The sequence below is a fragment of the Tripterygium wilfordii genome, chromosome 8 (genome assembly GCF_013401445.1).
Source record: "Tripterygium wilfordii isolate XIE 37 chromosome 8, ASM1340144v1, whole genome shotgun sequence".
In the NCBI taxonomy this organism is placed as follows: domain Eukaryota; kingdom Viridiplantae; phylum Streptophyta; class Magnoliopsida; order Celastrales; family Celastraceae; genus Tripterygium; species Tripterygium wilfordii.
In genome coordinates this window covers 9,682,072-9,696,637 of record NC_052239.1, presented here as the reverse complement: position 1 = coordinate 9,696,637, position 14,566 = coordinate 9,682,072, and the positions used below count along the sequence as shown (strand labels likewise).

The 14,566-nt window shown below is 38.3% G+C and overlaps 2 protein-coding genes, 1 long non-coding RNA gene and 2 other non-coding genes across 5 annotated transcripts; 1 reads left to right on the top strand and 4 right to left on the bottom strand.

The window, feature by feature from the left end:
• Positions 1 to 120: 120 nt before the first annotated feature.
• On the bottom strand, positions 121 to 8,842 carry LOC120003880 (26S proteasome non-ATPase regulatory subunit 2 homolog A-like). Its single transcript, XM_038853021.1, has 24 exons — positions 8,511 to 8,842; positions 7,680 to 7,901; positions 7,504 to 7,563; positions 7,254 to 7,321; positions 6,644 to 6,686; positions 6,034 to 6,099; positions 5,592 to 5,630; positions 5,419 to 5,501; positions 5,180 to 5,294; positions 4,876 to 4,950; positions 4,243 to 4,401; positions 4,012 to 4,119; positions 3,818 to 3,922; positions 3,596 to 3,736; positions 3,408 to 3,512; positions 2,859 to 3,086; positions 2,562 to 2,675; positions 2,263 to 2,478; positions 1,796 to 1,855; positions 1,597 to 1,710; positions 1,391 to 1,476; positions 1,100 to 1,208; positions 832 to 1,010; positions 121 to 720 (listed from the first exon to the last, which is right to left on the bottom strand). The coding sequence occupies exons 1-24, from the start codon at positions 8,631 to 8,633 to the stop codon at positions 645 to 647; spliced, it is 2,694 nt and encodes an 897-aa protein (XP_038708949.1). The 5' UTR covers positions 8,634 to 8,842; the 3' UTR covers positions 121 to 644.
• A 524-nt stretch (positions 8,843 to 9,366) lies between these two features.
• On the bottom strand, positions 9,367 to 11,084 carry LOC120003521. The gene is made up of 2 exons (XR_005469360.1): positions 11,023 to 11,084; positions 9,367 to 10,058 (listed from the first exon to the last, which is right to left on the bottom strand). It is a non-coding gene; the product is annotated as an uncharacterized LOC120003521 (long non-coding RNA).
• On the bottom strand, positions 10,738 to 10,831 carry LOC120004642. Its single transcript, XR_005469572.1, has one exon. It is a non-coding gene; the product is annotated as a small nucleolar RNA snoR31/Z110/Z27 (small nucleolar RNA).
• Positions 10,867 to 10,954, bottom strand: LOC120004643. The gene has a single exon (XR_005469573.1). It is a non-coding gene; the product is annotated as a small nucleolar RNA R32/R81/Z41 (small nucleolar RNA).
• A 226-nt stretch (positions 11,085 to 11,310) lies between the features above and the next one.
• On the top strand, positions 11,311 to 14,253 carry LOC120004454 (ADP,ATP carrier protein 1, mitochondrial-like). The gene is made up of 4 exons (XM_038853801.1): positions 11,311 to 11,496; positions 12,506 to 13,004; positions 13,188 to 13,559; positions 13,715 to 14,253. Exons 2-4 carry the CDS (start codon positions 12,528 to 12,530, stop codon positions 14,012 to 14,014), a joined length of 1,149 nt encoding a protein of 382 aa, XP_038709729.1. The 5' UTR covers positions 11,311 to 11,496; positions 12,506 to 12,527; the 3' UTR covers positions 14,015 to 14,253.
• Positions 14,254 to 14,566: the final 313 nt, after the last annotated feature.

The following is a 14,566-nucleotide window of genomic DNA, read 5'->3' as shown; positions in this document are numbered from 1 at the left end:
AATATTACCACAGTTTAGACAATTTAACATCCATCTTTACAGGTTGAAACTTAACTGTTCATTTATACAGGTCAGAGATAATGACCAAGTCCGTACACTCATTAACAGACTCAAACAAGAACTTCAAAATCATGTTTATTGATTAGTTGCACGTTCATGAATAAGCTGGCTAGTAAGCTCGCTAGTGAATGGAATTGACCCTCAACAAGAGGTATAAAAAAAAGAAAGTCTTAGGCTAGCAATCTCATAAAAACAAATCATACAGAGAAATTAAAGATTACCGATTCGAACCTAGAGCTTCTTTCAGTTTATGCATAATATGCATCTACAAAGAAGAGTAGCATAACAGCATTAACATGTTTTTCCTAACTGGGCACGCTCGAGTCCGGCTCAGTAGAGATTCCCTCTTCGAACATTCAAAAGTGTGCTTCAATGTGGTCTCATAATCTGCTGCCTTTCGGCTCAGTAGAGATTCCCTCTTTGAACATTCAAAAGTGTGCTTTAATGTGGTCTCATAATCTGCTGCCTTTCGGATGCGACCCTCGTCTCAATCAATTGTAATTAAACTGCACGCTTACATGCATCCTTTCTCAATGACTACGTCGCAATAAAACCAATGGGGGATCCACTCTTCTGAATTCTGATCAGTGGTCTTCTCCATATTCGGGGTTCTCCTTCAAGATAACAAAACCTTCAAGAATGGGCGAAAGAGGGATATACCTGCATGTGCGCACACACAACCCAAGAGGGCGAAAAAAAGAGAGAAGAAACTCGTGTTAAGAAGTGCAACCAACAGTAATAGCAAGCAACGATGAAGGCAAGAAGTCACACTTCTCCGTAGCGAATTCTGCTCTATCACCGGCAGACAGAAGAACTGGGGTCGAATGGGTCTGGAAACCGGTGATAGTCTTAGGTCGACCTGCCTGGCCAACAACATCGACAGCTTGGCCCACGCGAACAGGAACAGATAGAGGTTTGAGATTCTCGTCAACAGTCATTAACATCCGTGGCTGTCACCCAAAAATTGCAAAATGATAAAACTTACAAAATTACCAAGACTTCAATGCAAAAGGAAATATAGTTTTCATTCAAAACAAACCTGCATGGCCAAAACAAGGAAATAAAGTACATAATGATATTTCCCCAAAATGATGGCTTTCATATCAAGACATGCATGCAGCATGGTTATTATGCCAGCAAGCGCAGTCCTGTGACACACACCATAATATTTTATAAAGTGATTAAGAGAAGGGAGGAAGTGTAATAAGTGAACGAGGAGACACTAAGAAAGTACACTTCCAAGCTGCAGTGCTCGTTATTAAAATAGTAAAATACTAGCAGCTAGTATAATTTGAGTAAGTTCTACAAAAAAAAAAAAAAGATTACTCACGGTGACAATAAGAAACGATCAGAATGATATGGATTAAGAGTTAATAAGCCCTTCCCCAAATGAACAAGACCTTGAGCAATTCTAACCTGCAAAGGCAAAAGAATATGAATTATTCAATACTGCATGGAACTAAATAAGTATTTTAAATGAACATGCCATTAGACTAACAAATGAAAATGAAACCACAAACTCATTAAAAGCATTACACAGAACAGAAGGCTGGCATCCTTGTAGTAGTAGCTTGAAAGATTGCGAAGCATGCCAGCTATTCGAGCATTATTTGTTCCTGCACCTATCATACCCAAGGAGATAACAGCAGCCTGTACCATTCAAACAAAATCTGTACCCTTTAAAAGTACATGACAAAATAACAAAGCTATTTGAATTAAGGGTAGAGTCGCTTACCATTGCAACTTCTGAATCCGTGTCATGGCTAAGTCTGCTTAATGTGTCCATAACATTGACCTGGTAACATGAAATAATAGTTATAAAACAAAAGGCCATATTATGCAAAGTTGCAAACTGACATGGCGCAGAACTCTTCTCCCTAAGCATCTTAAGCACTTCCTAACAACATGTCAACAAGGTTGTATTCACTTGTGAAACTAAGTAAACAATCTGCATAAAAATTCTGGTTCCTCCAACTTTCTCAGATCGGTGGATGGTCAGACAAAAGCTAGAGTAACTAAGTGATATTTTAATGAATGCTTAGCGTACAACCAAATGAAGTTTCATTTCTATGTTTTTTCAGCCGAAGAAGCAGTGCAGCAGCACTATTCTGGCAATCAATCCCACAAGACCAGCAACCTTAAAATCATTGCTACTATACTAAATTTCATCTCCTTTCAGTGCCAACATAATGAAATCCATACCTTTGGGTTTGATATACAGAGGAGACCAAGGGCTAATGGAACTGCCTGACGGATATTCTGTTCTCCATACTGCAAAAGATGTTCTAATGAACGAATTGACATATCAAGGCCCAGCTCTTCAGCCATTGCGACCATAGCAATTCCAAGCACTGCTGGTCCCTGGTGGGTTTCACCCTTCTCAAGATGTTGTGCACAGTGACTAAGAAGAGTTTGAACCTGCATTGAAAGAATAGTTAGTTACCTTTGTGGTTCAAGTAAAAAAGAACTTTGAAGGAAAGTGAAAGGCCTCTGCAAAATACCTTGAGGACATTGCCTGTCCCAGCATATGCACAAGAAAGTAGTGTCATATCACAATATTTCCTTATTTTTTCATTAAATGTCTTCGAGACTTCTGCTGTAGCCTCAACACTGTCCTGTTAAAACACCAAAAAAGGGTTGCAAACGCATAGAATCAGGAAATTGCTGTACATTTCCATAGCCTGGGAAATTTAAGATAAACTTAGCAATTATAAAATCAGTTAACATAATCAAACATTGCAAGTTCCAAATTAGCTTAAGCTAACAGTATAAGATAGGCTCCAGCAGCTACAATTTACCTGCTTTCCAAGGTATAAAAGGCCAAGGCCAAGGCCAAGAGGCAAAAATCGAGTGAGGGGGTCATCCAATTCCGACTCACTTCGGTCCATTAGTGCAAATATTATAGCCTGAGCTACCTCTTCGTTGCAGGAACCCACGTATACCAAGCCCAACGAGATTGCAGTGAAGGCAATAACATCCAGGGGGGATTTTGCATCACCAAGTATGGGAGACAATTTAGCATGAATCTGCAAATAAAGGAAAGAAACATGTAACAATTGCAATTCGAAAAACAATAACAACCAGGAGACGGACCAACTTGCAAACTTCAAGTCAAATCTAAACAACATTTCTTAGTTCTTTTTGGTCAAAGCTTTCAGTGACCATGATTAAGAGGATAAAAAAAATGGTGTCACACAAAGTCATTTGTAACGCAAACAAGACTGAAAAAAAAGCCATCACCATCAGGGCCCAAGTACTCTCAAAATAGGCAATATCAAGATTAATGCCATCAAAAAAATATTAAATGAAAGAATTACATCAAAATTGAAATGGGCAATACATCTCACCAGGTCATTCTGAGTACCAGCATATGCAATTCCCAGGCCCATTATCGCACCAATTCGGATGGTCGGATCCTCTCTACTAATATAATCACCGAGTAGTGCCAGTGCCTGAGAAAAGAAAATAAATCTACATATAAAATGCAAAACCTCTACCTCGCATTCAAACCTATAAAAGAAAAAACAAGACTCACGGGATCACAATCATTCTTGATACCACAATTGACGATCCCAACACCTAACAGTGCTCCAGCAATAATATGGTTATCATTGAAATGGAAATACTTATCAATTTGAGCAAGTCCAGAGTCAACATCCCACAGCAAAATCATACCCTAATATGAGAAGAAAAAAGATGAGAATCTTCAAGATTAATTTATATAAGAATTGATAATTTGGTTTCATAGAAGGCATACCAGACTCGCTGCAGCACTGGCCTTCCCATGTTCTTTATTTTTGAAAAGCCAGTTTCCAGAAGAACTGCCACTTGAAGAATCTGATGCAACTGTCATTAACTTATCCTGCAACAAAGAATAAAAAAAAAATGAGTAGCAATATAACTCAGAATGACACCCCCAACTTGCATTAACTTAACCTCCAAACACATTACTTGACCAAAGCCAGCATTTACAAATGCATTGACAAATGTAGCAGCCAAGTTCTGTCTCGCTGAATCAACACTTGCACCAGCACTAGCCCGACCATCAAGTAAATGTGCCTGAAAAGGTCCAAGCAAGTATGTTGCCAAATTAATAGGTCATAAGAAAAATATAATACAATAAAGCTGACAGTTAAAATAAAAACTTAATTGCAGCATCATTTATGAAGTCAAATTTTGAACCTTGTATATATCTTCAGGAGATTTGGGCTCCATGACCTCAATATCACGAGCAAGGGTGAGATACCCTTCACTTAACTTGGTGTTGTTCATGATTTCCTGCAATGCCTCCCTATCCTCATCGCTTGACGCCACCTTCTCATCTAGCTCCAGAGTAATACCCTTCAAAAAGGTAATGCCACTTAGCAAGAAGTGCACAGCTCCTTACATTAGAGTTGGATTCAAGGTGATACATTAGGGATGGATTCAAGGAGCACATGTAGTCTATTGGTGACCAGCTCCTTACAATTTCGCAGTTTGATTCCCCTTTCCGTCAAAAAATTAATAATATTACCCCACACAACTTATCCAAAAAAAAAAAAAAGAATTGGTTCTAGGGCCTTCATGGGTATCAAAAGTCCATCTCTGAAAACATAGCATTGAAAGAAATCACTCGTATACACATCACGAATGAAATTACAAAAATTAAAGATGTGGTGAGCAATGGAGAAGAACCCCCCCCCCCCCCGGCCCCCCAACCCCTTAAAATAAACAATTGCAATTGAGATCATAATCACCAAAACTCTGAGAGCTTCAATCGCACTCGTCAGCAAAACTATAAATCAAAGTGTGAAAATATTCGAACTCGAGACTTACATGTCTAGCAAGGATGTAGCAAAATTGCTTCTTTTTCAGCATGTCACTACAAGATGTAAAAACCTGTTTTATATGCTGCCAGCATACATTTGAATTGTTAGAATAAGCAAAAGTTAAGGACCATAACTGAATAATGTCCTTAGATAAACACAAACCAGAAAGGAACTGGAAAACGTAAAGTAGTAATCATTAATCAAATCCTCATACGTAAATAACTATTCTTTACTACAATATAATCCTTACATAAAGCATAAAAGCATTTAATTGAAGTCAAATTTTCCGAAAAGCATAACAAAGTGCAAACCTGCATGTTATCAAGGAAGAGCGCAATCTGAAGTGCATTTGCATATTCTTCAAATTTCATGTAGATCGTGAGTGCAATATCCAAAACTGACATATCATCTGGCCCGGGAAGGTATCTATGATTTTTGCAAGTGAAGAAAAATTAGAAACGGTGGGCAAATAAGAAAGAGTTGCAAGTGTTGATAAAAGTATTTTATCTGAATGCTAAGCATGAGTAATTATTTGTGCAATCCCACTAACTTCGCTGCACTGGTGAGATATAGACACGTTCTTCTAAAGTTTGTGCTGTCCACATGCTTAACTAACATGTCAAGGTCTTCAACCTGGATTATATTCACATCTCATAAATTCTAGGGCTAGGAAAAAAGAATCAATCAAGGAAGAAGATTGAGGCAACAGTACGGCATTTTTACCTCCATTAAAAGATCAACAGCTTCAGGTTCAGCATTGTGCTGCAGAACAATACAAATTAATAAGAAACAAAGCCAACCCTTCCTCCATATTAGATACCAAAACTTTCTTTCACAGATAATCAGCGGTTACACAATTAATCAATTTTATGACAGTTCATATCAGAAACTTTTCTTCCCAGACCCAAATTATGACCTTTTCCCCAATTACGATTTAGGAATAACCCTATACAAGGGAGAAACAGACACAAAAGTAGAAACCATCATAAAAAACCAAGAATCTATTAGACACACATGGGATAGTTCTTTTACTGTTAATATGTCGTCACATGGATACACATTTCTTCCTCACATTAAGACTCATCACATTTGTATTGTTGGAATCATAAATATAATACATCTTGTGCTAACTATAACTAAACATGGAAAGCAAAAAAGGTCGCACCTTCATATGGAAAGCAACAATCTGTTGAACAAGGTCCATCAGATCATCAATTGGGGCATCTTCACTCTGCAACATAAACCAAAAAAGGGACAGGGTTGAGTTATGCGTGAAATTCTTCCAAAAGAACTATGAGCCTACCATACCATCAAGCCCTTAAATAAAGGGCCCGTAGTATATGTTCCATGCAAAGTCAAACACTTGAAATTAAAAGAAAATGAGAGGAAAAAATGGGTTGTGGGACAATAAATCACACATTGCAATGAAACATTGAACATCTAATACCCTTCAGCAAACACACAAGAATGTGTCCTTTACCAGTTAATAATACCATTAGAAGTCGAGCTAATTAATATTGTTATAAAGATCAAGAATGACAGTACCAATATAGGTGAAGCTAATTTTAAAAAAATGTAAAACCATTGTAGTAATGACTCAACAATGGTACAAAATATTCATGGAGATATTAGTCTGCAAATGATTGATTGCCAGTATAAGAAGTCTAAAGCAGCACCACCTTAAAGAGGTTCATGAATCATGAGAGAATTATCTAGACAGCACCTAGAGACAAAAAAAAAATTCTAATACAAATTCTAAAGGATAGGTTGTGAACCTGCAGGTCTGCATACTCTTGTGCAATTTCTCCGGCCAAGTTCCTGATGGGGGAGAAAAAAACAGTTCAAAATTATCATAAAATTGGTTCATATATGCCTATCAAATAAATTTTCAAAAGCTCTGCTTGCCTATTAAAACACACATCACATTAATTACCGAAAGGGAAGACCAATGAAATATAATGATGTACAGGCAGCAAAGAATTTAAGACAGATATTTAAAAAAGAAACACCATGACTGAATTCATGAGAGCCACATACCACATGCAATTCATGAAAGAAAAATGTCATCACCAAATATGAGTGGGGTTTTTTTTTCCCCCCACCTTTTAGGACATGGACGTCCCAGGAAAAACTATTAAAGCAATTACAACAAGCACGGTAATGAAATGATGGTGATAACTTTTAAACAAACAAAGCCTAAGCATGACTACCTAAAGAAAGCATTGGCAGATGGCAATTACAATAAACACGGCAACAAAATGTTGGAAAAGAGTTTGTGACAATTGAAGCCTAAGCATGACTATCTAAAAAAAGCACCAAGAAAACAATCATATTCCAAAACAATTCCAGATACTGAAGACAAAGACCTCAGCCCCACATGCTCACCTGACATACTCATGGCCCCATGACCCAATATCACCTTCTGAACCCAACAACCTGTACTTTAAGCTCTCCTGGAAGAGGCATCAGATATTAAATTTATTAAGGAATGTGAACGAAACGGATCAAGCACAAACAAAAAAAAAAGGTGCTGAAGGGTGTATAAAGTAAAGAGACCTATTGCATATACATATAACAAGTTTAAAAAGTTATATACAAGATTTTAGCTAGTGCCCATACAGATAATTTGACCTACCCGTTCTCCCTCTGCAGACATGGTCAGGGCTAATACCGAGAGAATATCTGCCAGTAAAATCTGTATTGAGGAGAAAAAAAAATTCTTGAGAACAGTAAACATTAGTATAAGGAAATCCGCCTAACCAAGGAAGATAAGTGTACCGGAATCCACCCAACCAAGGAAGATAAGTGTACCTTCAAGCTGGAATCAGACATTTGTTCATAATATGCCTTTAATGTTGCAAAGTGTGGTCGTAGGAACTTAAGTGGCTTTGGCACAGATGTCATTGAGCTGGTTGAGGTGCGAATTTCATGCCTCATGCTCTCAAGAGCGACTTTTTGCAGGCCAGGATTAGGATCCTGAACCCGTTCCACATACAGCTCAAGCTGCTGCTTGAGAGCCAGATCTTCCTCAGACTACAAATTCGAATTAAAAATATCAGTCCAAAGAACCTAGACCTAACTATAAGTAAAATACCCCTCGCAACAAGAAAAACTGAATTCCAACTACATTGTCCACTAAGGTCTACTTGACACCATGACAAAGCAGAGCAGAAATTATAAGATTCAAGGGTTCTATAGCCAACTTGCAGAAATAGATTTCCATCCACAACGCCTAAAAAAATTCAAGTGGTGACATGAGGCACATTCCATTCTCGTTTTAAGGAAACAAAGCACCACATTTACCCTGGTTTTTTTTCCCCTTTCCACGATTCCCCATAACGAAAAGATGATTAAATGCTTATACGAATTCAAACATGGGTAAAATCGGAAAAAGTGCACCCTTCTCCCTAAACAGCATTCCCTATTTCGTTTTCACTCTCGCAATTAGCTCCAAAAAACCAAAACCTTAATTCAACTACGCAAACTCAATTGAAACAAGCTTCTCATTGCTTCTGAAAACAAGTCAGCAGATAGCTACATAAACATCATAAAGCACAAAATTAGTAGAAAACTCCCGCTGCTTTCATTTTCAGTTCATCGATTTTCTCACCAAGAGAGCAGAAATTGAAAGCCTTAACTTACCAGATCCTCATCCTTCTTGTCATCTTTCTTTTTCAGGTCCTTGGATGGGACCTTCACAGTTTCCTCCTCTCGAGCTCCGGTGCCACCACTACTAGGGAGAGTACTATCTGAATCTGGTGCCATATCGTGGGCGGAAAAGAACAAACCCCTAGTTAGTGCTGAAAGAAGACGCGTTCAGTTTCCCTGACTTTGTCAAGAAATCTTCGATTGCTGATGGATGATGGAGAGAGATGGAGTTGTTTGAGTGAGATAAAATTATAAATACACGAGAGCAGGGTTTCCTCTTCGTCAAGCAAGCAATGGTCTCAGTAGTGCAGGCGTCCTCAATGGAAATCTTCGAGACTTCGACAGATGAGAAGATGGATTTGATAAAGATCAATCCAATGGGCCGAAAGCCCAAATTAGCCTGTTACCAAATAATCATTTTAATCCTACGGGCCGGAAGCCCGACTAAGCCCGTTTTCTGAAGCCATATTGAATCAAAGTGGATTATACTTGTTGAGGCCTCGTTTGGAAATTTAATTCTACAATGAATTTCAGTTCAGGAGGCTCCTCTAATGTGGTGGGTCGTCAGATCCGTACCACAATAAAAAGTACATTGAATTAAACTTCACCGACGCTTCCATATTAAATCGAATACCAACGCTCAAGACTTCTCTCAAGTCCATACAATTTGACCTTAAAAGATTTACGAACTACCCTATCACGTATCAGGCTATCACCAATTATTATTGGTGATTTATATACTCTGATTTTGAGTTCAAATCTTCCACTTGAACTTTGTGATTATGTCTTGTTTCTTCTCTTGAAATTCAAGAGGAGTAGTTATTTCCTGAACTCATGAGGCACGACAGTATTAATGAAATAAATATTCAAATTTGATTGATCATCATCAACTAATCTTTAAGAAGTGTTTAATGAGGAATACATTGTCAAGCAAACACATGGAATTGAGGCTCCAAAACTCTTCAACAATCAATAAAACATAAACTTCACTATTCTGTTCATCAGCTCCTTAACCATCACTGGCATTTAGCATCTTACTAAGGCATACAGGGCAACCATCGCTGGTCAGCAACCACTTAATAACACATCTGTGACGAATTAGAGCAATCAGCAACGGGATCGGGAGTGGCATGACTGGCATCTGATCCAGCCAGCATGTTCTCCAAGCAGATGGTGCAGAAATTTTTAACTTCCTGTTGGTCTTTCTTCAAAGCCAGAACAGATGAGATTCTAGCAGAATCCACACCATAAGAATAAGCTCTCTCTGTCACGAGATCTAAAATGTCCTTATCAATCCTAGCGCAAGCAAAGGCCTTGCGGAGATGAGCTTGCCACAACTGATATCGCCCCTTACATGGCTACATCTCAACACCTCCCGTCTGGCTCAATTCCATTGCCCATCAAGCCCTTCCAGCCCTTCCTTCTCTTGCTTCTCTTAACTGACGATTCAGCAAAACATGAATGCAAAAATAGCTCCACTTTTTCCCAGTAAATGCAAGTAACATCATCATTCAAACTATATAATGCTATTTCAGAACTAGTCTGCATAATTTTCAAAAGAACATAAAAAAATATGCAAAAGGAAAATTGAATGCCAAGCAATATACTTGATGTTATAGACGACTGAACTGAAGGACTATAAATCTATGACACAAAGCCTCCATCTTTCAAAGAAAGGAAACACTTATCCTACAAGTCAAATATTCAACTCTAGGAATCCTCCATTTGAATAAATCATCAGCCAAAAATGCAACAGATGTACAAGTCTTTACAATACAAAAAATTCATATTTCAGTCTTCACAAAACATCGTAGCCGAATGTTGAGATTGGAAACAAATATATATAGAGCGAAAAGAATGGCAAGGAGGGACAGGAGGCAAGCAGTCTAGAATTATTTAAAACTGAACAGGCTCTAAATACTTTGTGAAGAAAAGACCTACATATCTTCTCATTGCAAAATGACCATCACCAACGGGTAACCGAGGTGCCCTTATCACTGTTGTTTTTATCATTCAACAAAACAATGGAATCAGACTTACAGGCAAGTATGATTTTGCAGCTAATGCGTTCAATGATTTATACATTGCAACAAAGGATGTACATATACCATACTTCTTCATCCTTTAGTATTGAAACATCTAAATCTAGAAAAAGAAAAAACCTGGAATTCGTGAATTTTTGAAGAGCAAAAATAAAAAAAAAGATTTTTACTAAATAATATCATAAATCAGAAGAGAAAATCTCTCTCATACACAGCAAACTTGCACTGTGTCAGAAGGTGTCCTAAGATTTTCTGATTTCATCACATTCATCATCCATATCCAAAAACGTAACACAAAAAGAAAGTAAAAAAGGATCAGAAAGAACGTAGCGAGTAGAGATTTATGATCATGTGAAATAGATCATCACTCGTCCATTACATTCATCATATCCAATCACAAAATCCACGAGAGCAGCTAACAAAATTGACCGATAAAAAAAAAAAAAAAAAAAACTGAATTGAACCTTCAAAAGCGATGAAGAGAACGGAGACGCACAGAGACGAACACATGTTGAGCAGCGACGACGGGACAGTGCTTTATAGGTAGACTGGAGACCTTGAAGCCCTAGATATCTCAGTTAGCGGGTTGTGGGCCTTGGCCCTTGGGGCTGTTGTTCCCTGTTGGGCCAAACGCAAGGTTTTTTCCATATTGGGCTTTTCAAAAGACAGCGTCAATCCACTTGGGCCGCTGGCCCATAACGGCATAAAGAACCTTGCATCTCTTTCGCGCCCACCGTCATGTTCCTCAGGCGGTCACGCATCAGTCATCAGTCATCACCTAAATTGTTCTTACCACCGCGTTGGAGGACCGGTTCCCTTCCTAGTGTATCGAAAACTAGAAAACCCTAGTCAATTCTGGTATATATTCCTCGTCTCTGTCATTTCTCCTCGCGATCAGAAGTAGCAAGTGCTCCTCAAGTCATCAGAGACCTTCTCTGGTTAGTACTATCTTTCATTTTCACTGGAAATGTTGATTGTATCGTATCATCTTTATCATACTCAAATTGAGTAAACATAGACACACACATATATATATATATATACACATATGTATGTATATATGTATGTAAACGTTTTCCTCATGTTTCTGGGCAATCATATGCTGTACGTACTATGGTAGATTTTATAAGAAGCTTCTTTTGTTCCTTATAATCGTGTTTTATGAAGGAATTTGATTTGTAATCCCTTTTTTCTCTTCAAGTGTCTAGGCTATCTTTGTGTAAGGAACAAAGTGTTACATTTCTTCTGTTGCTTATTATCTCTAATTAACTGGTTTGATATACTGTTGGTAAGTTCTATTATTTGCTTTCAGATTTGATGCCATTGTGATCTTTGTATATTTTTACTTTCAAAAAAAGGTTCTCTTTTGTGTATATGATCTGCAAGTGTGTAATATAGTTGGTTGTAATTGCATTGATACCTGTCGGTTTTGTACAAAGGCAAATATATGTTTGAACAAGCTTGTGGGATACAAGCAATGAAGATGCTTGAATTTTTTTCTAATCTCGAGATACTTTCATAGGCATAGTAGTTATTTTGTTTGATGGTGTTTGTTAGCATTGTTAATTATTTGGTGTTAGTTTCCGTCCGTTGTTGTGTATTTGCAATACATTATGAGATGCGTCACAAAACTAAGAGTCTTTACTGGTTTTGTGGTTGTTGTTTTTTGTCACAAGGAAAATCAGACACCATTTGTCCATTTTCTCGTAATGGCACCAGTAGGTATTTCTGTAGCCTTTAGGTTCAACTCTTACATTAGAGCATTGGGATCAATTTGATTTATGTTGCGTAATTTACGTGCAATGGCTTTTAAAATTGCGGAATCTGTATGTAATTCTTGTGAAATATAATGAGAACTGATATTTGAGAAGATAATTGAAAGTGGTTTTTTTCTAAGTCTTACCTTTAAGTTTTTTCTCCATAATGCTGTGTTGTATTATTTGGCAGGTCACCATTTTGAGTTTTCAATATGGCAGATGGATTACAGCATCCATCGGTGTTTCAGAAGATATATGGGCAGTCTTACCATATCTCGAGGCTTCCTCCTGACTCGTTCCTTCGGAATCATAGTGTTATTGGTGCTCCTTTCCGCAATGGAGGTCTGCAGACTCCTTTGTCGTCTGCTTATCAATGCTCTGACTTGGCACTTCCGCGTCCTCTCCCTCAAGTGTTTGTACAAGCTCCAGTAGAAGAGAAAGGCGTCAAGGGTTTTATGGTTGATTTCCTTATGGGAGGAGTTTCTGCGGCTGTTTCCAAGACTGCTGCTGCTCCGATTGAGCGTGTTAAACTTTTGATTCAGAATCAGGATGAGATGATTAAGTCTGGTCGTCTAGATAGACCATACAAGGGGATTACTGATTGCTTCGCGAGAACCATCAAGGATGAAGGTGTCCTTGCTTTCTGGAGAGGGAACACTGCTAATGTTATCAGATACTTCCCCACCCAGGTCACTTTTCTGTTTCTTCCAAACACCTGTGATTATTTCACCAAATGTATTTTGTGCAAAGTCTTTTGAATTGGTCTATACAGACACCTGAATCTTCAATGGTGGCTACTCTTTTCATCTCAGCAGTCTCAATATAAATTTTCTCTCTTACAAAGTTTTACGTCAATCTTTTGTATCTTTTAGGCCCTAAACTTTGCATTCAAGGATTACTTCAAGAGGCTGTTCAACTTCAAAAAGGACAGAGATGGATACTGGAAGTGGTTTGCCGGGAACTTGGCATCAGGTGGTGCTGCTGGTGCTGCCTCTCTTCTCTTTGTGTACCCACTGGATTATGCTCGAACACGTTTGGCCAATGACGCAAAGGCAGCTAAAAAGGGTGGCGAGAGGCAGTTCAATGGTTTGATTGATGTGTACAAGAAAACCATCCAATCTGATGGCATTACTGGCCTTTATCGTGGATTCAATATCTCTTGTGTTGGAATAATAGTATACCGTGGGCTATATTTTGGAATGTATGATTCCCTGAAGCCTATGGTCCTTGTTGGTTCTTTGCAGGTACATCCGAAGACTCAACTTAGTACTTGTACTTCTTTCCTTCCCCCTCATGATCTTTGGATAAATGGTTATTGGTTAAACAGTCACACAAGGTGTTACTATGCGCTGCTTTGCACCCGTTTATGTGCTTACTAATCAATTTTTCGGGTTTACAGGATAGTTTTTTGGCAAGTTTCCTACTGGGATGGGGAATCACAATAGGCGCTGGATTGGCCTCTTACCCCATTGACACGGTGCGCAGAAGGATGATGATGACCTCTGGAGAAGCTGTTAAATACAAGAGCTCCCTGGATGCATTTCAACAAATCATCAAGAAGGAAGGGCCTAAATCTCTCTTCAAGGGCGCTGGTGCTAACATCCTGCGTGCTGTGGCTGGTGCCGGCGTGCTTGCAGGTTACGATAAGCTACAGCTCATTATGTTTGGCAACAAATATAGATCTGGTGGAGGTGGCTAATATATGAGTACTGTGGGTTCTCATGACAATGATGAAAAAACAATAGTTGTATAGGTTCTCAAGGTAGAATAAGTTTGGATGAAGAACAGTACTTAAGATAAATTTAGTGTGCTTGTATTGTATTGAGTATCCTTTTACTTTTTTGGTGAGTATTAAGTGCAATGTACTCTTTTGAGTCAATTATTCACTATTTGAACTTTAATTTTGTTCTATAGTGGAATGAAGTTGCTTAGATAAAACTCCATTTTTATTTGATTCAAATTCAATCCCTCGTTATCCCTTGAAATTTCTACTGATCTTTCCGTCTATCTCTCTCTCTCTCTCTAGTTTTTTGTGTAAGAGGTCTTTCTCATATTCCACTATAAACAACTGCGAAAACCACCTGTAAGGAGCAAAGTCCTTGTCATGCACATCTTACTCCCACAATTTGCCCTAAACCCATGGTCTGCAACTAATAGTTATCTTAATCTAATCCTAAGCATTCAAACACTAAGCTGATTGGTTTGAATGTTTTGGGCATTTATAGTTGGACCAACTCTAAACTCGGGCCGA